The 23,165-nt window shown below is 37.0% G+C and overlaps 1 protein-coding gene and 1 long non-coding RNA gene across 14 annotated transcripts in view; one reads left to right on the plus strand and one right to left on the minus strand.

The window, feature by feature from the left end:
• Window positions 1–23,165, plus strand: part of ABCA9 (ATP binding cassette subfamily A member 9) — a 103,573-nt gene that overhangs the window by 50,033 nt on the left and 30,375 nt on the right. For 10 of the 13 annotated variants that reach the window (XR_010133733.1, XM_063706134.1, XM_063706141.1 and 7 more), the window contains 11 exons: window positions 475–650; window positions 841–960; window positions 1,176–1,314; window positions 1,819–1,909; window positions 3,936–4,075; window positions 6,400–6,519; window positions 7,676–7,874; window positions 9,647–9,813; window positions 10,436–10,569; window positions 11,829–11,966; window positions 22,162–22,269. Coding sequence is in view for 12 of the 13 variants with exons in the window: in XM_063706134.1 (XP_063562204.1) it covers window positions 475–650; window positions 841–960; window positions 1,176–1,314; window positions 1,819–1,909; window positions 3,936–4,075; window positions 6,400–6,519; window positions 7,676–7,874; window positions 9,647–9,813; window positions 10,436–10,569; window positions 11,829–11,966; window positions 22,162–22,269 (1,532 nt within the window). In the remaining variant the exon portion in view is untranslated. The remainder of the gene's footprint in view (window positions 1–474; window positions 651–840; window positions 961–1,175; window positions 1,315–1,818; window positions 1,910–3,935; window positions 4,076–6,399; window positions 6,520–7,675; window positions 7,875–9,646; window positions 9,814–10,435; window positions 10,570–11,828; window positions 11,967–22,161; window positions 22,270–23,165) is intronic. The other 3 variants (XM_063706138.1, XM_063706142.1, XM_063706143.1) reach the window with 1 other exon arrangement.
• Window positions 9,906–22,262, minus strand: LOC134758500 (uncharacterized). Its single transcript, XR_010133734.1, has 3 exons — window positions 22,142–22,262; window positions 21,892–21,993; window positions 9,906–10,121 (listed from the first exon to the last, which is right to left on the minus strand). It is a non-coding gene; the product is annotated as an uncharacterized lncRNA (long non-coding RNA).

Genomic DNA, 23,165 nt, shown 5'->3' on the forward strand with positions numbered 1-23,165 from the left:
GCAGGAGAATCACTTGAACCCGGGAGGCGGAGGTTGCAGTGAGCCTAGATCGTGCCACAGCACTCCAGCCTGGCGACAGAGCGAGACTCCATCTCAAAAAAAAAATTATGTAATTGGTTTTATTAATTAACTTCAATAGTTTCATTACCCATTATACCCAGACATTAAGAGAAAAATTTTAGAAGTTTTTCTTATTCTTTTATTGAATTGTATTATACCTATTTAGAAAAATGTTGTTCATGTTTTAAATATGTCATAAATAGTTTTATGATTATTCAGTTACTAAGTAGCATTCCAGCTAGATCAGATGTTATTGTGAACATTACATTTTTAATCAGTTCATTGCATATTCCTTACAAGTAAACAATGTTGAAATGAATCTAATAATTGACATACAGTGTTTTCCATTTTAAAAGATCTTCAATGAAGCATGACACATTTTCCTGATGGTCACTCTCTGCCTTCTGCTTTCAGGTTCAGTCACTGTCTATAATCACACACTTTCAAGAATGGCTGATAAAGAAAATATCAGCAAGTTCACTGGATTTTGTCCACAATCCAATGTGCAATTTGGATTTCTCACTGTGAAAGAAAACCTGAGGCTGTTTGCTAAAATAAAAGGGATTTTGCCACATGAAGTGGAGAAAGAGGTATGTGAGCATATTAGATGTCACACAGCCATAAAAAAGAGACGGTTTATCTAGAAAATATTGTGCTAAGTTATACATAATTACTCATTTAAATTTCAGGCAAAAAGGCCCTTTGTAAAGAACAGAAAAATGATACTGTTTTTAAAATAAACTTTCTGGGTTTTGGACTAAATATTCTTTATTTGATTAGGTACAACGAGTTGTACGGGACTTAGAAATGGAAAATATTCAAGACATCCTTGCTCAAAACTTAAGTGGTGGACAAAATAGGAAACTAACTTTTGGGATTGCCATTTTAGGAGATCCTCAAGTAAGTCAAACAAAAATTACTGGTGAAATCAGATTGAAGACTATAAAATTATTTTATTAGGTCAAACAATTTTCAAATGATAAATGTAAGAGAACTTTTAGGATGAAATATTAAGTACTAACAAGTTTCTCCCAAATACTTTTAAAAGTACAGTGCTTTTTAAAAGGATCTTATCCGAAAGGGTGGAATTACTTTAGGACTTTCCTCCTGTCCAGGTTTTGCTATTGGATGAACCGACTGCTGGATTGGATCCTCTTTCAAGGCACCGAATATGGAATCTCCTGAAAGAGGGGAAATCAGACAGAGTAATTCTCTTCAGCACCCAGTTTATAGATGAGGCTGACATTCTGGCAGGTAATTTTTTGTTTCTCTTATGTATCTTCATGAGAGGTTAGAGACAGTGTGGAATATGAACAGGTATGCTCCACAGCTGTGTCTCCCTGGAACTGCCATGGCCCAAGACAGGAGAATTTTGCTCTTACTCATTTGTGGGTCTGCATCCCAGAGTACTTGGCCCCATGGAAATATTCTGAGCCCATTGCAGAGCAGCTTTCTGGTTGTAAAATACATATCACACTTTCTAAGATATAATTTGTTTTAGGCAGTCTTGATGTCAGTGTAACTGAAACAGATCCTTTAGATGTATAATTTTTCTCAATACGCTAGAGAAGAAGTTGACATAATTTATCATTCGAGCTGTTGGATGACAAAAAAAAGTGGTTTACATATGGCCAGAATTAGAATATATCTATTTTAGTGTGTCATGCTGCTACAATACATTGTTAATAGATTTGTGTTTTGTGAATAGTAAAGAAATAAGTCCTTCATGTAACTTATCTTTTGATTATTTCTAACTAGACAGGAAGGTGTTCATATCCAGTGGGAAGCTGAAGTGTGCAGGCTCTTCTCTGTTCCTTAAGAAGAAATGGGGCATAGGCTACCATTTAAGGTACAGCCCTGAATGTTGGAGACGTGTTGACAGATGCTGAAAATGCTGGGGGCAGGTGGTATCAGCATTAGTGTGTAAAAGTAGGCCCTATAACCACTAAGTTCATTTCAAGGGAGCTATGGTAGAACTAAGGCATAATTGCTTTTTTAGCTAGAATGCAGGATATATGAGATTATAGACATTGAGCATGCAAGGATGATTAATCTAGGCTTAAATAAAATTTTTGAAAAATATTTTCACAATGTGTTGCTTGCTAAGAGTAATTTGTTGATATTCCGACCCTTTCTCTTCTCATATTTTAGATGTTTATTTTTGTTCATCTTGACAATTTCAATACCCTGTATTCTCCCTGACTTCATTTCTTTCCACCATCCTTTTGTGGTTTTTTTTTCTCTTACTGATAATAATTATTATCATTACTGAGTAATGTCTACTACTTTTTAAGTATTGGCTATGTTTTAGGTACTTGCTAAGATATTTACATATAGAATATTCATATTATTGTATTCAATCCTCTAAATAACTTTAAGAAGATACTATTGTTATTCCCCTTTGACAAGTGAAAATACCACTTCAGATAGTTTTAACAATCTGCCAATCTCCACGACTTGTAAATGATAGTCTTTGTTTCAAAATTACAGGTGTGATATGAATGGCTTCCTATATTTTGCATTGCAATGTAGATATTTTTTAAAAAATGATTCAAATCACTTCATCCTGATGGATAAATGGATCCTCTCATGTTTTACTCAAAGTGGCTAATCTGAGCAAATCTACCAATCTATCATTACTACTTGTTACAAATCTACCAATCTATCATTACTACTTGTTACAATCTAGTAGAATCAATACCCTCTATTGAATACTCACTATTCTCTAGCTATGTTTCATAGTTCAGTTGTCTTGTTTCTGCTTGAGAGAGGATGTCTGTCAAACATGTTCTTCTTCAACCCATTTAACCATGTCCAAGTCTTAACCATTTCTGAAAGTATTTTCTCCTTAATGAGTATCCTCTTTCCTGGAACGCTGAAAGCACTATTTTGAACTGTTGCCTTAGGCAACTTAATTGACTTCTTTGATTCTCAGTAACTTCATTTATGTAATAGCAGTAATAATACCTACTTTGCAGTTAAAGCTAAGAAATATTGAGTGAATGAATACTTGACAAGCTGCAAAGTGCTCAACTGAGTTAACTCACCTTCCTTCTCCCTCACATCTTCTGTCATATGCTGCTTTATATTATTTTTATGATGTTGGAAGCTTCTTTAGAGAAGGTACTGCATTCTTCCTATTTGGTATTCTTGATAACACTTGTAAGTACTATGCCTTGTAAGTACAGAATAGCCTTTTTTTCAAACCGATTTTTTAGGTTTGTATCATCAGTCAATTGTGATCTTCTCACCACTCTGTCACCTCAGCACCTTTCAATATATGTGATTAACAGTGGAGTTTCAAAAATCAAATAATTTCATGAGTAATTTTATATATTCTTAATAAAGACAGGCCAGATTTCACTTGAATAAATTTTGGACCCCAAAATGATAAAATTAGCTTTAGCAGAATCTGCATTAGCATGACATGGGGCCACATTCTTAATGACTGTATCACATCACCTCCATTTTTTGTTTTCTCATGCTCAAGTCTGAGTTCGGCAGAACTCATACATTACTACAAAGGGAAAGTTCAAGGTTGGGAGGTTGGGTTTTTGAGTAGATGCTGACAAATTAAACATTTCCCTTTACCTCACCCCAGGCAAGATCTGGCTTAATATCTCATTTCTCCAAATAAGAGTCCTTGAGTTACCTCTTCCCACTCTAATCATCCCTTATACTAATTCTTCTGCCATGTTGCATAGATTTAATGGTTTGGACTTTATTAGTAGTTTTACATCTTACTTTGTCCAGTAAACTATACACTTTTTTGTCTCATAAATATTAATAAAGTGACAAGCACATACTACATAATTAGGAAATTGTTTTATAGACACAGTTGGATAAAAATAACTTTTATTCTTTTTAAATGTTAGTTTGCATCTGAATGAAAGGTGTGATCCAGAGAGTATAACATCACTGGTTAAGCAGCACATCTCTGATGCCAAATTGACAGCACAAAGTGAAGAAAAACTTGTATATATTTTGCCTTTGGAAAGGACAAACAAATTTCCAGGTAACAAAATGTAAAGATGACAGAATGATTTGGGAATGGTGTTATTAACAATAACAGTGGTGATAAGAATGATGGCTAGTTTTAATGCTTGCTAGATGAATAGCACAATGCGTTTACTCATTTAATATTCCCAACTCCAAGGTCACTTATAATATTACCCCTTAGTATTATCCACATGCTACTTATGAGTAAACCAAGGCATGTAGATGTTAAATATGCTTCAAGTCAATTAAGTGCAATTAAGAGGTGTAGGCTAGCAGCAAGATAAAATTAGAATTATTTGGAAAATTTGTTTCAATAATGAATGAGAGAGTGTGGTCAGGGCAGGAACAGGTATGTAAATACAGTGGCAGACTATCGAAGAAAAGCTGAAAGAATTGTACACAATAAATAGGTTGTTTTAGAAACACCAGCACATACTGATATAATCCAAGTTATTGAACATAACTTGGATTGGCGTGCATTCTGCCAAACACTTCAATTCACGACTTTGCTGCAAACACAGAAGCTTGGAGAACTACTGGTGTTATTACTTTTTTCTATGGTATCTCCCAATGCACTGTTTCACTTCCTAAGCGTTTTGAGGTAGAATGCTTCTTAAGTTTACTCTGTAAAAATGTGTTTGCCATATCAAGTTTAAGAAATTATACCGGGGCCATTGCTGCATGCTTGAATCAATAAGCATGACATAACCTTGGTCCATAAAGAAACACAGAACCAGACAATAAAGTGCAGGATCGAAACTCAATGCTAGAGCCAGTCTAGATTCAAACACCAGCTATGCCATTATTAGCTCTATAATCCTTAACAGGTTATAGTACTATTCTGTATCTCAGTTTCCTCACTTGTGAAAAGAAAATTAAAATAGTACTCTAGGGTTGTTATGAGGATTAAATGATTAAATACCTTCAAATGTATTGAAATATTAAATATAAATAAAGCACTGGAACAATACCTGACATGCAGAACCTATGGTATTTCATCAGGTGTAAGAAGCCCTCAACTACAGGATGTACCACTAAGAAAGAAACACAAAGAAATAATGCTACAATTTAAAATATGATCTACTATCATTTACGATCCATTATTATTTCAGATATATTAAAAGATGATGAAATATATCTCTTAGAATAAGTGAAATAATGGTTCACAGTGCATACACAATATCTTTGAGATATGTATCCTTATAAAAACAGAAATCTTTGTGAAGATCACACAGCAAAGTTTTAGCTGATTGCTTATTAAATGCATTCCAAAGTGGATGAGAAATTTGGAGAAAGACTGAAAAACAATTAACCCTTAGGTAGGTTTAAGGACTCATTAGAAATTTTGACTACATCTCTATTTTTCTTTGTCCAACACATAATTAAGATTGAAGTCTTTAATTTATCCCAATATTGAATTAGTTTATCTTTTATCCACCTTTCAGTTTTCCTGAATTTTCACACCATGGTCAGAAGTTGAAAGAGAGAGGGAGAGAGAGACAGAGAGAGAGGAGGTGCAAAGTTACATACATATTTTGTCCTTTTAAAAACTTTACATATTTATGGGCCGGGCGCGGTGGCCCATGCCTGTAATCCCAGCCCTTTGGGAGGCCGAGGCGGGCGGATCACTTGAGGTCAGGAGTTCAAGACAAGCTTGGCCAACATGGTGAAACTCCGTCTCTACTAAACACACACACACACACAAAATTAGCCAGGCGTGGTGTTGTGCACCTGTAATCCCAGCTACTCGGGAGGCTGAAGCAGGAGAATCACTTGAATCCGGGAGGTACAGGTTGCAGTGAACCGAAATTGAGCCACTGCATTCCAGCCTGGACAACAAAGCAAGACTCTGTCTCAAAAAAAAAAAAAAAAAGAAAAAAAGAAATTTTACATGTTTTTAAACTATCAGAGTCTATACTTATTTCTATAAACATTAGTTCCTTTATATTTGTTATTATAATTCTCTAATAATTAATCTCAACAAGAAAGCACAAATCTCTATTCTCTGGAAAATATTTTTTTAATTAGTTGAAATTGAGAATTAAACACTCCCTGTAATATAACAAAAATAAATTTAAAAAAATATATTAAGTAAAATATGTTTTTCAAAAAACACATAGGTAGTTTCCTAAGAATGAAAAAATAAATGTTTAGATTAGACTTTGATCTCAAAAAGACATGAAAAGTAACATACCATATGGATCATTTTAGAAATAATCTGTATCACAATTTTGTTTCTGATTAGTACATTTGGCCTATCACCAATATTTTATATTTTTGAGAAATATGGTTCTCATTATAAATTATATTCTTATAATCTGTTTTTGTGTCCACTTTTAGAACTTTACAGGGATCTTGATAGATGTTCTAACCAAGGCATTGAGGATTATGGTGTTTCCATAACAACTTTGAATGAGGTGTTTCTGAAATTAGAAGGAAAATCAACTATTGATGAATCAGGTAAGAAAAAATAAGAAAGAGAAAGGAAGGGAGAAAGAAAGGAAGGAAGGAAGGAAGGAAGGAAGAAAGATTTTATCTTTGTGTGCAGTATTTTATCTTGAAAATATGCCCAAATGATGAGATTATATACTTTTGTTGGTGCTATGATTCAGGCTTGTCTTGGGAAAACTTAGAGAAGAAATATATCTCTGTGGAATATAGCGATGTATAACACTAGTTCCTTATGCAGCAAACAATAAATATATGGTATGATATTACCTGAATATACATGCTATAGAGAAAAGAAAATTAGAGTTCACAGAAATGCTACTTTTCTGGTAGCATTTCAGTGATGTTATTCCAATGTATCTGGGATTTAGTTGTTGCTTTTGGAAAGTTTGCTCTCTGTCTCATCTTTATTCCTTGGGAAGCATTCTGTCTTTTCTCTCTTATTGCTGCTAAGATAATTTTTTTTACTGGTTCACTATCATCTTATGGCGTTTACTCTTTACTGTGCTCTTTATTTTCATTTTTGCAATTTTCTGGGGGTCTTTTTGGATTGATCAAGCCTTTTTCTTTAATCCTCCTTTTCCTCTCTTATTCATTTTTGAAGTTATATACTTGTTACATTTTTTAGTGTTATACTAACTTTTAATGTATGTACATATTTTATAGCTTTCTAGTAGCCAGAGTTAGTCATTTTCTCTAGGCTTCACCTCAAAACAGGTAACTTTTATCTTGCTTTTAACCATGGTTATATTTTAAAAATATCGTTTCTCCCATTTTTATGTTCTTGAAGGGTAGAGGAGGGGTTTCTGTATATACTAACTAACTCTCCTACCTTGGTCAGAAATACTAAGTGGTTTATCTTTTACAACAAATAGATTTCTTAATGAGTTTTTTTTCATTGATTTCCTTAGAATAAATAAAGTCCTATAAAGCTGCAGACAGAGGACGTTTAAAATCAGAAAACACAAGATTTTCTTTTATTATATCAATACTTTCTGCTTCTTTCCCATTTCTTCAATAGTTGCTCTAATAATGTCATACATTAGATTACTTGTATCTTGGCCCAAGAGGGTAACTTTGACACCTTTGTAGGAAAATGTATCATAGGAAAAGCTAAATAATGCATAACTAAAATGGCACTTTATAAAATATTGATCTTATGTTTTAGATATTGGAATTTGGGGACAATTACAAACTGATGGGGCAAAAGATATAGGAAGCCTTGTTGAGCTGGAACAAGTTTTGTCTTCCTTCCATGAAACAAGGAAAACAATCAGTGGCATGGCGCTCTGGAGGCAGCAGGTCTGTGCAATAGCAAAAGTTCGCTTCCTAAAGTTAAAGAAAGAAAGAAAAAGCCTGTTGACTATGTGAGTATCCGAGTGTTTCAGATTTGTTTTGTCTGTGAACTAAAAATAAATTTAAGAGAGCAAAACATAAAAGAAACTCAGATCAAATAAATTTCAGTAAATGCACATTGTCTTTTAAACAAAGAAATCATTTTTTAATTAAAGAAACCATTTTTAATCATGTGGATATATAATTAAAACAGATACGGGTTGGGATTGTTCTTTTTTTAAATTTCACACAGATTTTGTTTGTTTTTACCAGTGGGTTGAAGTAGTTCCTCAAAAGCACGTAGATATTAGTACTTAGGTCCCATCCTAAAGACCCATTTCCTCTTTTCCCAAGGTATCAAAATCTGTAGCTGTCAGGATTCCCCAGGGAAATGAAACCAGTAGGATATACATATATAAACATACTTATTTTAAGGAATTTCATTATGTAATTGTGGGGCTTGGCAAATCTGAAATCCACAAGGCAGAACATCAGGCTGGAAACTTGGGTTAGAGTTAATGTTGTAGTTGGAAGACTGGAAACTTAGGCACAATTTCCATGTTACAGTCTTGAGGCTCTATAAAAGAGTCTGCCTTGGCTTCACGATCATATCTGGAACCCACTATAAGGTTCACATGTACCCCCAGAGCTTCAGCCTTATCATCAGGAACACTCATTCACTGAGAACATTCATTCATCCAAAAATATTAGTGAGCACCTCTATGCAACACTCTATTATTAAGTGATTATAACATATATCAAAAGAAATCAGACATGACAGTCCACCCTTGAGGGTGATTAGACATATAGTAAATAACAGACAATCCTGTGAACTATGGCATTTAGTAGGAGGGAGATTATGTCAAAATAGAAAGCTCAGGGAGATTTTGAAGGAGAGAGAGGAGAATGGAAATTCAGGCTGAGGGAGTAGTACTGAATATGGGGATACATGAGAAATCTAAAGAACTATTAATCTGAGTTAATTGCAACATGAAGTGTATGAAAAAGTAAAAATATTTTTGAAATATATTCAAAGAGCTAAAGAGTTTGCATTTTATGAATACTAAGGAAGTATTAAGATTGTATTTTTTATTTTCAATAGGTAATTGACATAATGTCAACAAAATGTTAAGAAGCTTAATTGGGTAATTGTGCAAAATTGTTTGGTAATGGTAGAATATGGAGACAATGAAAACAAACATTTAGAACAATATTGAAGAGTCAGGAAGGAGTTAATAAAAGCCCAATTTAAGAAGAGGAAGAGAGAACAAGGTTTGGAGGCAAGCAATAAAGATGCTATGATAGATATGAATTTCCAAATATTAGAAAATAAACTTAAGGGAGAGAAATGGATGGAAAATGATTGAGCTCTGGTGCCCAGGGGAATGAGAAAATGCTGTAATTTACAGAAATTGGAAACAGGATGGGATTAAGTTCAGAGTGTAGTAAGTATGGGTGTTAGTGATATGCCAATTTCAGTAGTGCAGAAAAAGAAAGAAATGCATGACTGAAATAAGGCAATGAGTTAGGGATTGTGAAGAGAGATTTAAGAGTCATAATCCACAGACTTCATAAACCCGAAGCCAAGATGTCCTGCTTGGCACTTGAGAGAGAGCAAAAGACTAAAGGTAGATACATATGACCCATCTCATTTTAGAAACAAGGAAATGGGGCAAAGTATGATTCAAATGTTTGGTTATTGATTATAATTTATTTCTGTTATTATATTCATTATACCTTCAAACTTAAAAACCCACAAAAGTTGCTAAAATTATTTTTTTCTTTTACATTTTCCTCTGCATAGATTATTGCTTTTTGGTATTAGCTTTATCCCTCAACTTTTGGAACATCTATTCTACGAGTCATATCAGAAAAGTTACCCATGGGAACTGTCTCCAAATACATACTTCCTCTCACCAGGACAACAACCACAGGATCCTCTGACCCATTTACTGGTCATCAATAAGACAGGTGAACATAGGGCTGAAATGCAGCTGCTAAATGTTGTTCTTGTTGAGAGATTCCCCCAAAAAAACATGAACAGCCAAGAAAAAAATAAACTCGTATGTTTTAGAAAGCATATATGAGGCCAAACAGAAAATAAATTAAAAAATGAAAAATACGACATGGGAGAGTTCGTTTTAGAAATAGATTTTGCAAGTTTACTTAACCTTAATGTTTGTTGCACAAAGCAACTAAAGAGGAGGTAGGGAGGTAAATCATTGACTCACCTCTGAGGTCTTTGTGTATAATTTTGTAAATCTGTGCTGTGCTGGGCTCTGGAAAAAAATGTTTCAAATTTAAAAAGATAGATAGACTATTAATAGCTTCAAGGATTATAATGTTAACAGCAATTCTTATTTCTATACTAATAGAAATTATAATGAAATGCCTAGGCTCTAGATAAAGTAACCTTGTCATACCTATGATGTTAGACTGGATTGTTGTACCAGAACATCAATTCTGCTTTTTTAAGAAAAGCCTTAGACAGTCCTTTTGTGTGATATGCTTTGTGTGATGTAATGTATTTTTAATATTACTTGACTATTGTTTTATTTCATTTTTGCTTCCTTTAATCTTTGCCTTCATGTAGGGTCAACCATTGATAACTTTTTACATTCACTGAGGCGACAGAACATAGCTATAGAAGTGGATGCCTTTGGAACTAGAAATGGCACAGATGACCCATCTTACAATGGTGCTATCATTGTGTCAGGTGATGAAAAGGTATGCTGGACTCCAGTTGCTGCATTTCACCAAAGGTGGACTATGGGTGTACAATTTGAATAATTCATATCAGCTGAATGAAAGGCCAATTTCCACACAAACAAATGGGATAGTTCTCATTTTTATAGAAGAAGCTGGACTACAATTATTTCCCCATAGCCTTCAGCATGGCAATATGAAATGAAATTTATTTTATTTTATTCCTGATTAAGTTGAATGCACTGCTGTAATTAATAATTCATTTAGATTGTTATTATCAATTGGATTCCATTCCAATAATTAAATCTCATTCTTAGTTGGAACTGAGAACAACTGCCCAATGTAGACTTGGCCTTTGCTTTTCTGATTTCTATGTCTGCATACTGCTTTGCTCATTCGTATCACCTGCATAGACCCTGTAGGAATTTGAGTCAGAGATCTCTACAGTAGGCAAATTGAAAAGATGAGATAATTATGTTAAATGCATAAATCATAGCTGTTAGGTGTCACAAAGTGTGGCCATTTGTAATTTGTCACAGTTAATTTTCAGGAATAAACTCTATGCCAAAAATAAAGTAAGAAATTACCTTCAAGATAGTTCTCATTATATCTTAAGTTTATTTTTCAGTATGCTCAGTAAAATAGTTTGAACATCAATAAACATTGCTTTAGGTAATTAGGTTAAATACAATACACTTGATTTATTTATGATTGCAAAAATGTGTTCTCAAAGCTTGCCCACATTTTGGGCAATATGGATAATGAATTTACTTATATTTTTCTCTGAGGGAAAAATAATCACATTATACACACACACACACGTTATTTTAAGGGAGACTTTACAAGTAAGCACAGGATTTGTGAAAATCTATACTTTCATTACAACTTTCTGCCTGCCTCCTATTTCTCAAGTATCCAAACATTATATACTTATAAAATGAATGTGTCACATTTTGAAACAAAGTCTATAGCCAGGTTAAACTGAGGTTGCACTATGGAGTTTCGTAGTGTTGCTGCTAAATATCATTTGAAGTATTTTGTTTTGTGATGTTTGGGCATAAATAGCCACATGGTTGATGTTATGGTGGGTAGAAACCAAAATACCGGATTCTTTAAGTATACTAAGAATTAATCAAATATTATGAGTGATAGTGATATTAATCACATTCAGTGCTTGGGACTTATATTATCAATAACTTGAATGATTTTCTAACATGTTCACTCATTAAATTTTGTCTTTGCTTTATGAAGACTTAGAACTGGTACTTGTTGTATTTCAGGATCACAGATTTTCAATAGCATGTAATACAAAACGGCTGAATTGCTTTCCTGTCCTCCTGGATGTCATTAGCAATGGACTACTTGGAATTTTTAATTCGTCAGAACACATTCAGACTGACAGAAGCACATTTTTTGAAGTAAGTATAATTATATATCATTTATACTGTGCCATGATAAGTTTTCAAGAAAATTCTTGAAATGCTAAAATAATGTTATATTACTTTTTGTGAATCTATTCTTAAACTTGTGTGTGTGTGTATATATATATACACACACATATATAAATCTGTGTGCAATATTTTATATATATATAAATCACTGTGTATGTAATATACATACACACACACAATTTAGAAATGACCACACAACATTATAACACACACACACACAATTTAGAAATGACCACACAACATTATAACCTTATTCAGATGACTTGGTGTCAATGGAGCAACAGAAAAATACAACTCATTATGACTTTTGGTCTAGATCTGTCACCATCTGTGGCCCTAGGTAGTGGGACATTGTTGAAACAGACTTAAAGGTCAGACTATGTGACCTTCTTAAGCAACTTGACTTCTATAGGCTATAGGTCATCAATTTACAAAAAACAGATTAAAGACTTTATCACAAAAGTTTCTTAAGAAGTAAATGAGGCAATGTGAGCACCTGGCTAAGTTGGACCAGTTATTGTAGGAACGAGTGATGAGGCACCTAAAATAGGACAACTGCAGGTGCTCAGTAAATTATATTTCTCATTATTATTGCTATTAAAACTATTTTTCTTGGGATGAATCAAAAGAAGTTTCCATTAAAGAATGTTCAGCTTTATTAGATCTGGGGACTGGCTGAATGAGAACTAAGGCAGTTCTTGTTTAAAATCTAATTTCTCAGGCCTGCTTAGATGCCCAGAGGCAGAACATCTGGGGTAGAGATGTGGGCGTGCACTTCTATGTCTTCAGGTCACCTCTTTCATCTTGTTATGTTGAAACACACTTCGTCTGGTGAAAATGACACCCTGGGCATATTCTATAGCTTCTTGGTTACTTTTTGTTACGAAGGATCATTCTAGTGCAGTCCCAAACTTCAATTTTCTATTCAATTTAAACTTTGCAGGGTCAAATTGTGGTCTAAGGGGCATGGAAGAGGGTGGGTAGTTGTGGTGTGATTTGCTCTTCCATTTCCCTTTGCAGTCTAACACCTTGGAATAGAAAAGGGAGGGTGTCCTAGCTCTCAGACAATCCCCTTTCCCTCCCCTTCTGAGTGAAGCACTGCTATGCTGGAGGCAGAATGGAGAGCTGGAGCTCTTCCTATGGAACTGGTGCTGGGGAGACATCATGCTTTCTCTAGTTGCTAGCAGTTTCTACGTATGTGGTCACCACAGCCCAGGTGACCCATGTAATTGTCTTGGGGTGGTGTTTAGCTTGGCCCCAGACCCTTCTGTAGGTGATGACACACCCAGGGTTGCAGTCTCTTTAGGCTGCTGCAGGAAAGTCCATACTGTCAAACTTCCTCCAGTCTACATTGTTCATTGTTTGATGTGTCCATCCTCCAGGTAATTCAACAACTTCTGCCTTGCTTTAACCTCTGTGCTTCCTCAGAAAGAGCTATGAGAGCTGTTGAGTGCTTCTTGCATGCTGCCTGAAAGCTACAGAGGTTTGGGGATGTGAAGGAGATTGCCCTGTCTTCTCCAAAGCACATCATACCATTGTTTTTTCAAGCCATGTTCCAGCAGTCCTCCTTCCTTCAAAAATTTCTTGGACAAAACCAGATATTTCCCATGTAATTTATATGTATTAGCATGTTTAAATGTCCCAAGCAGACTTTGAGATTATAGATTGAGCATCCCTTATCTGAAACGTTTGGGACCAGAAGTGTTTCGGATTCTCGATTTTTTCAGATTTTGGAATATTTGCATTTATATAATGAGATATATTGGGGATGGGACCCAAGTCTAAACATGAAATTCGTTTGTTTCATGTGCACCTTTTACACAGAGCCTGAAGATATTTTTATTCAATGTTTTTAATAAACTCTGTGTTGTGTGCCTATGTTTTGAATGTGACCCTTCACATGAGGTCAGGTATGGAATTTTCCACTTGTAGTGTCAAGTTGGCACTCAAAGAGTTTTGAATTTTAGAGCATTTCAGATTTTCAGATTAGGGATTCTCAACTTGTGTTATTATTAGACAGCTGAGGAAACTGTAGTCCACTGAGGTGTCACTGTGTTTCATTATCTATTATATTTGAGTAGGCTGGCCAATTATCTGGATGACAAAGAATAGGATGTTCCCAAGAATGAGCAAGTGACCTGAATTCCCACCTTTAAAAAGATGTCTTCACTACAGAATATTGGCTACCCACCAGCCCAGCTGACCTTGAATTCATAGGTAGACAAATTATCTCTTTGAATTGCCACCTCTGGTTTCCCCACCCAGCTCCTGGCATTCTCTGTTACAATTCTGTAAGCCTATTCCACTCTGTAGCTCAGGTCTTGCTGCTGATCCCTCTCAATAATTTTTATCATCTATCGGAGTGTCCTACAGCACTCCCATCCAGCCATTCCTGCAAGTCATCACCTGGCCAAACTACCCAGGAGGCATCCAGTGTCTTTCAGCTTAGGAAGGACCCCGTCAGGCTGAGTCACAACAAACTCTGACTGTGGGTGGATATGATCTAACACGGACATAATATGTCATTTATGAACCCAGTCATGAGTAGGGAAGCTGGTTGTCAAGATGAATTGTGATTTTTTTCCTCCCCCAGAGGTCTTCCAAATCAGGAAAATCAACAACGGTATCCACAGGCAAAGATATGAGATGGGAGATGTAGTCTTTGGCACCCTTTTTTCCCCTCCCAGGGCCTTATCTACACAAACACATCTTTAGACAAGCAAGTTTTATATGCTGTGATGTCTCAGAGGGGTGCTGAGTTTTAGGAGGGAGTAAGAGAACAGAGAAGTAAAGAAACTTCAAAACTCATCATACCAGATGACTTGCAATGTAGTGAGGTAACTGATGATAGATCAAATTAAGGTTTGTACTACCATACAATCCATCAATCTCACCTTTGCTACCCCCACAAAAGGAAATAAGTATATCAAAGAGATATCCACACTCTCATGTTTGTTACAGCACTGTTCACAATAGCCAAGATTTGGAAGAAATCTAAGTGTCCATCAACAGATGAATGGATAAAGAAAATGAGGTACATATACACGATGGAGTACTATTCAGCCATAAAAAGGAATGAAAGCCTGTCATTTTATACACGATGGAGTACTATTCAGCCATAAAAAGGAATGAAAGCCTGTCATTTGCAACAACGTAGATGGAACTGGAGATCACTATGCTAAATAAATTATAAGCCAGGCACAGAAAGACACACATTGCATGTTCTCATTTATTTGTGGGATCTGAAAATTAAAACAGTTGAACTCATGGACATAGTCAAATGATGGTTACCAGAGGCTGGGAAAGGGAGTGGGGAGCGGGAGTGGGAATGGTTAATAGGTACAAAAAATAGATACAGAAAGAATGAATAAGGCCTAGTATTTTATAGCACAACAGGGTGACTCTAGTCAATAACAATTTAATCATATACTTAAAAATAACTAAAAGAGTATAATTGGATTGTTTGTAACGCAAAGGATAAATGCTTGAGGGTATGGATACCCCATTCTTCATGATGTGCTTACTTCACATTGTTCTTCATGATGTGCTTACTTCACATTGCATGCCTGTATCAAAACATCTCATGTACCCCATAAATATATACATCTACTATGTACCCACAACAATTAAAAATTTTAAAATTTTTTTCAAAATTAAGGCTTGTAGCAAAACTCAAGATCCTCTTTAATATGTACAGGGTTGATAGGAACAGCTCCGGTCTACAGCTCCCAGCGTGAGCGATGCAGAAGACGGGTGATTTCTGCATTTCCATCTGAGGTACCCGGTTCATCTCACTAGGGAGTGCCAGACAGTGGGCGCAGGCCAGTGGGTGCGCGCACCGTGCGCGAGCCAAAGCAGGGCGAGGCATTGCCTCACCTGGGAAGCCCAAGGGGTCAGGGAGTTCCCTTTCCGAGTCAAAGAAAGGAGTGACGGACGCACCTGGAAAATCGGGTCACTCCCACCCGATTATTGCGCTTTTCAGACCGGCTTAAAAAACGGCGCACCACGAGACTATATCCCACACCTGGCTCGGAGGGTCCTACGCCCACGGAGTCTCGCTGATTGCTAGCACAGCAGTCTGAGATCAAACTGCAAGGCGGCAGCGAGGCTGGGGGAGGGGCGCCCGCCATTGCCCAGGCTTGCTTAGGTAAACAAAGCAGCCGAAGCCCGAACTGGGTGGAGCCCACCACAGCTCCAGGAGGCCTGCCTGCCACTGTAGGCTCCACCTCTGGGGGAGGGCACAGACAAACAAAAAGACAGCAGTAACCTCTGCAGACTTAAATGTCCCTGCCTGACAGCTTTGAAGAGAGCAGTGGTTCTCCCAGCATGCAGCTGGAGATCTGAGAACCGGCAGACTGCCTCCTCAAGTGGGTCCCTGACCCCTGACCCCCGAGCAGCCTAACTGGGAGGCACCCCCCAGCAGGGGCACACTGACACCTCACACGGCAGGGTATTCCAACAGACCTGCAGCTGAGGGTCCTGTCTGTTAGAAGGAAAACTAACAAACAGAAAGGACATCCTCACCGAAAACCCATCTGTACATCACCATCATCAAAGACCAAAAGTAGATAAAACCACAAAGATGGGGAAAAAACAGAACAGAAAAACTGGAAACTCTAAAACGCAGAGCGTCTCTCCTCCTCCAAAGGAACGCAGTTCCTCACCAGCAACGGAACAAAGCTGGACAGAGAATGACTTTGATGAGCTGAGAGAAGAAGGCTTCAGACGATCAAATTACTCTGAGCTACGGGAGGAAATTCAAACCAAAGGCAAAGAAGTTGAAAACTTTGAAAAAAACTTAGAAGAATGTATAACTAGAATAACCAATACAGAGAAGTGCTTAAAGGAGCTGATGGAGCTGAAAACCAAGGCTCGAGAACTACGTGAAGAATGCAGAAGCCTCAGGAGCCGATGCAATCAACTGGAAGAAAGGGTATCAGCAATGAAAGATGAAATGAATGAAATGAAGCAAGAAGGGAAGTTTAGAGAAAAAAGAATAAAAATAAATGAGCAAAGCCTCCAAGAAATATGGGACTATGTGAAAAGACCAAATCTACGTCTGATTGGTGTACCTGAAAGTGACGGGGAGAATGGAACCAAGTTGGAAAACACTCTGCAGGATATTATCCAGGAGAACTTCCCCAATCTAGCAAGGCAGGCCAACGTTCAGATTCAGGAAATACAGAGAACGCCACAAAGATACTCCTCGAGAAGAGCAACTCCAAGACACATAATTGTCAGATTCACCAAAGTTGAAATGAAGGAAAAAATGTTAAGGGCAGCCAGAGAGAAAGGTCGGGTTACCCTCAAAGGGAAGCCCATCAGACTAACAGCGGATCTCTTGGCAGAAACCCTACAAGCCAGAAGAGAGTGGGGGCCAATATTCAACATTCTTAAAGAAAAGAATTTTCAACCCAGAATTTCATATCCAGCCAAACTAAGCTTCATAAGTGAAGGAGAAATAAAATACTTTACAGACAAGCAAATGCTGAGAGATTTTGTCACCACCAGGCCTGCCCTAAAAGAGCTCCTGAAGGAAGCGCTAAACATGGAAAGGAACAACCGGTACCAGCCGCTGCAAAATCATGCCAAAATGTAAAGACCATCGAGACTAGGAAGAAACTGCATCAACTAACGAGCAAAATCACCAGCTAACATCATAATGACAGGATCAAATTCACACATAACAATATTAACTTTAAATGTAAATGGACTAAATGCTCCAATTAAAAGACACAGACTGGCAAATTGGATAAAGAGTCAAGACCCATCAGTGTGCTGTATTCAGGAAACCCATCTCACGTGCAGAGACACACATAGGCTCAAAATAAAAGGATGGAGGAAGATCTACCAAGCAAATGGAAAACAAAAAAAGGCAGGGGTTGCAATCCTAGTCTCTGATAAAACAGACTTTAAACCAACAAAGATCAAAAGAGACAAAGAAGGCCATTACATAATGGTAAAGGGATCAATTCAACAAGAAGAACTAACTATCCTAAATATATATGCACCCAATACAGGAGCACCCAGATTCATAAAGCAAGTCCTGAGTGACCTACAAAGAGACCTAGACTCCCACACATTAATAATGGGAGACTTTAACACCCCACTGTCAACATTAGACAGATCAACGAGACAGAAAGTCAACAAGGATACCCAGGAATTGAACTCAGCTCTGCACCAAGCGGACCTAATAGACATCTGCAGAACTCTCCACCCCAAATCAACAGAATATACAATTTTTTCAGCACCACACCACACCTATTCCAAAATTGACCACATAGTTGGAAGTAAAGCTCTCCTCAGCAAATGTAAAAGAACAGAAGTTATAACAAACTATCTCTCAGACCACAGTGCAATCAAACTAGAACTCAGGATTAAGAATCTCACTCAAAACTGCTCAACTACATGGAAACTGAACAACCTGCTCCTGAATGACTACTGGGTACATAACGAAATGAAGGCAGAAATAAAGATGTTCTTTGAAACCAATGAGAACAAGGACACAACATACCAGAATCTCTGGGATGCATTCAAAGCAGTGTGTAGAGGGAAATTTATAGCACTAAATGCCCACAAGAGAAAGCAGGAAAGATCCAAAATTGACACCCTAACATCACAATTAAATGAACTAGAAAAGCAAGAGCAAACACATTCAAAAGCTAGCAGAAGGCAAGAAATAACTAAAATCAGAGCAGAACTGAAGGAAATAGAGACACAAAAAACCCTTCAAAAAATCAATGAATCCAGGAGCTGGTTTTTTGAAAGGATCAACAAAATTGATAGACCGCTAGCAAGACTAATAAAGAAAAAAAGAGAGAAGAATCAAATAGACACAATAAAAAATTATAAAGGGGATATCACCACTGATCCCACAGAAATACAAACTGCCATCAGAGAATACTACAAACACCTCTACGCAAATAAACTAGAAAATCTAGAAGAAATGGATAAATTCCTCGACACATACACTCTCCCAAGACTAAACCAGGAAGAAGTTGAATCTCTGAATAGACCAATAACAGGAGCTGAAATTGTGGCAATAATCAATAGTTTACCAACCAAAAAGAGTCCAGGACCAGATGGATTCACAGCCGAATTCTACTAGAGGTACAAGGAGGAACTGGTACCATTCCTTCTGAAACTATTCCAATCGATAGAAAAAGAGGGAATCCTCCCTAACTCATTTTATGAGGCCAGCATCATTCTGATACCAAAGCCGGGCAGAGACACAACCAAAAAAGAGAATTTTAGACCAATATCCTTGATGAACATTGATGCAAAAATCCTCAATAAAATACTGGCAAACCGAATCCAGCAGCACATCAAAAAGCTTATCCACCATGATCAAGTGGGCTTCATCCCTGGGATGCAAGGCTGGTTCAATATACGCAAATCAATAAATGTAATCCAGCATATAAACAGAGCCAAAGACAAAAACCACATGATTATCTCAATAGATGCAGAAAAAGCCTTTGACAAAATTCAACAACCCTTCATGCTAAAAACTCTCAATAAATTAGGTATTGATGGGACATATCTCAAAATAATAGGAGCTATCTATGACAGACCCACAGCCAATATCATACTGAATGGGCAAAAACTGGAAGCATTCCCTTTGAAAACTGGCACAAGACAGGGATGCCCTCTCTCACCACTCCTATTCAACATAGTGTTGGAAGTTCTGGCCAGGGCAATTAGGCAGGAGAAGGAAATAAAGGGTATTCAATTAGGAAAAGAGGAAGTCAAATTGTCCCTGTTTGCAGACGACATGATTGTATATCTAGAAAACCCCATTGTCTCAGCCCAAAATCTCCTTAAGCTGATAGGCAACTTCAGCAAAGTCTCAGGATACAAAATCAATGTACAAAAATCACAAGCATTCTTATACACCAACGACAGACAAACAGAGAGCCAAATCATGAGTGAATTCCCATTCACAATTGCTTCAAAGAGAATAAAATACCTAGGAATCCAACTTACAAGGGATGTGAAGGACCTCTTCAAGGAGAACTACAAACCGCTGCTCAAGGAAATAAAAGAGGATACAAACAAATGGAAGAACATTCCATGCTCATGGGTAGGAAAAATCAATATCGTGAAAATGGCCATACTGCCCAAGGTAATTTACAGATTCAATGCCATCCCCATCAAGCTACCAATGACTTTCTTCACAGAATTGGAAAAAACTACTTTAAAGTTCATATGCAACCAAAAAACAGCCCGCATCGCCAAGTCAATCCTAAGGCAAAAGAACAAAGCTGGAGACATCACACTACCTGACTTCAAACTATACTACAAGGCTACAGTAACCAAAACAGCATGGTACTGGTACCAAAACAGAGATATAGATCAATGGAACAGAACAGAGCCCTCAGAAATAATGCCGCATACCTACAACTATCTGATCTTTGACAAACCTGAGAAAAACAAGCAATGGGGAAAGGATTCCCTATTTAATAAATGGTGCTGGGAAAACTGGCTAGCCATATGTAGAAAGCTGAAACTGGATCCCTTCCTTACACCTTATACAAAAATCAATTCAAGATGGATTAAATATTTAAACGTTAGACCTAAAACCATAAAAACCCTAGAAGAAAACCTAGGCATTACCATTCAGGACATAGGCATGGGCAAGGACTTCATGTCTAAAACACCAAAAGCAATGGCAACAAAAGACAAAATTGACAAATGGGATCTAATTAAACTAAAGAGCTTCTGCACAGCAAAAGAAACTACCATCAGAGTGAACAGGCAACCTACAGAATGGGAGAAAATTTTCCCAACCTACTCATCTGACAAAGGGCTAATATCTAGAATCTACAATGAACTCAAATAAATTTACAAGAAAAAAACAAACAACCCCATCAAAAAGTGGGCGAAGGACATGAACAGACACTTCTCAAAAGAAGACATTTATGCAGCCAAAAAACACATGAAAAAATGCTCATCATCACTAGCCATCAGAGAAATGCAAATCAAAACCACTATGAGATACCATCTCACACCAGTTAGAATGGCAATCATTAAAAAGTCAGGAAACAACAGGTGCTGGAGAGGATGTGGAGAAATAGGAACACTTTTACACTGTTGGTGGGACTGTAAACTAGTTCAACCATTGTGGAAGTCAGTGTGGCGATTCCTCAGGGATCTAGAACTAGAAATACCATTTGACCCAGCCATCCCATTACCGGGTATATACCCAAAGGACTATAAATCATGCTGCTATAAAGACACATGCACATGTATGTTTATTGCGGCATTATTCACAGTAGCAAAGACTTGGAACCAACCCAAATGTCCAACAATGATAGACTGGATTAAGAAAATGTGGCACATATACACCATGGAATACTATGCAGCCATCAAAAATGATGAGTTCATGTCCTTTGTAGGGACATGGATGAAATTGGAAATCATCATTCTCAGTAAACTATTGCAAGAACAAAAAACCAAACACCGCATATTCTCACTCATAGGTGGGAATTGAACAATGAGATCACATGGACACAAGAAGGGGAATATCACACTCTGGGGACTGTGGTGGGGTAGGGGGAGGGGGAAGGGATAGCACTGGGAGATATACCTAATGCTAGATGACGAGTTAGTGGGTGCAGCGCACCAGCATGGCACATGTATACATATGTAACTAACCTGCACAATGTGCACATGTACCCTAAAACTTAAACTATAATAAAAAAAATATGTACGGGGTTTTGATTTTTTTTTAACATAGTGCCTAACATGGAGGGCGTGCTGACCATTTTTCTCCTAGCCCCTCCACTGACAGTCCACAATCTCTATTGTCTCCTAAAACATCAGCCTTGATGTATATAAGCAATGCATGTAAGATTGTAACCATAAAGTCAGAGAAAAGACGTTTCATGCCTACCTTACAAGTTATTAACTGCATGACCTTAGACAATTCGTATCACTTGGTTGAATTTGCTTCTTCATAAGTAAATCAGGCTTCGTGTTCAGAAGGTCCTAGTTGCTGCAATACAGGATTGAAAATGAATGTGGGTAAGAAGTTGCATATAGGACCTTGAGAAGCACTTTGAGTGATCAGCTCAATTCATTTATTTGAGTGATTTAGTTAAGAAAGTACAGATGAAACAGATGCCCAATCGCCATCAGCTCACCATGTTCCACATGATTTCAGGAGCATATGGATTATGAGTATGGGTACCGAAGTAACACCTTCTTCTGGATACCGATGGCAGCCTCTTTCACTCCATACATTGCAATGAGCAGCATCGGTGACTACAAAGTAAGAAGAGTTAAAGTCTTCACATGTTTTTTATATCTAGAGAACCCTTCCCACACCCTTACGACTATAAATTTACATGCAAGTGGTAAATCTAATTTTCGTACTTGATGCAGTGAATAATCAAGCACTTTAATAATAATTGCCAAATATGAAGAAAATGCTATCTTTCTGAAACAAATGTGAGACCTCAGGAAGGACAGCTTAGATGTCATCTGCTAACAGGGAATGACAACTTTCAAATGTTTATCACTTAAAATTTGACTTATGAGACTTACTCACAGACATAATCACATCTCATCTCTCAATGGTGGTTTCTACTTTCCAGATGGTGCTAAAGCTACTCAGTTTAAAAGCCCTGACCAACTCACCACAGCACTTTGACTTTTTGGAAAATATTGTCCGTTTAAAGCTCCATTTTTGTGAGTTTTTAAAAAATAAAATTCGAGGAGCCTGTAACAGAGTCTGTCTGCCACTCTCCCATGTCTTCATGTCCTTGTCATCACCCACTGATGCTCAGGACATGTTTTTGAAGGGCTTGACTTAATTTTTATTTATTCTGCTCTTAAACTGTCCCTATCTTAAGTGACTTCTCCCATGAGAAACACAAAATACTATTTTTCCTTTACTTTTATAAGACCACACATTCACTGTCTTTTTCCTCCTGCTCTTGTCACTCTTTCTCACACTTTTTTGGGGGTAAACTCCTCTGAGTTCAAATCTCAATATTTCCATTGTCAAGCTGCATGAATCTCAAAAGTTACTCAATCACTCTATGCCTCATTTTGATCGTCTATAAAATGAGATACTAGTTACATCTATTTGAAATAGGTTTCTGTGAGGATGTGGTGATATAATACCAATGAGTTACTTAGAACCATACTTGCCATATAGTAACT

Source organism: Gorilla gorilla, chromosome 4, assembly GCF_029281585.2.
Source record: "Gorilla gorilla gorilla isolate KB3781 chromosome 4, NHGRI_mGorGor1-v2.1_pri, whole genome shotgun sequence".
In the NCBI taxonomy this organism is placed as follows: Eukaryota; Metazoa; Chordata; class Mammalia; order Primates; family Hominidae; genus Gorilla; species Gorilla gorilla.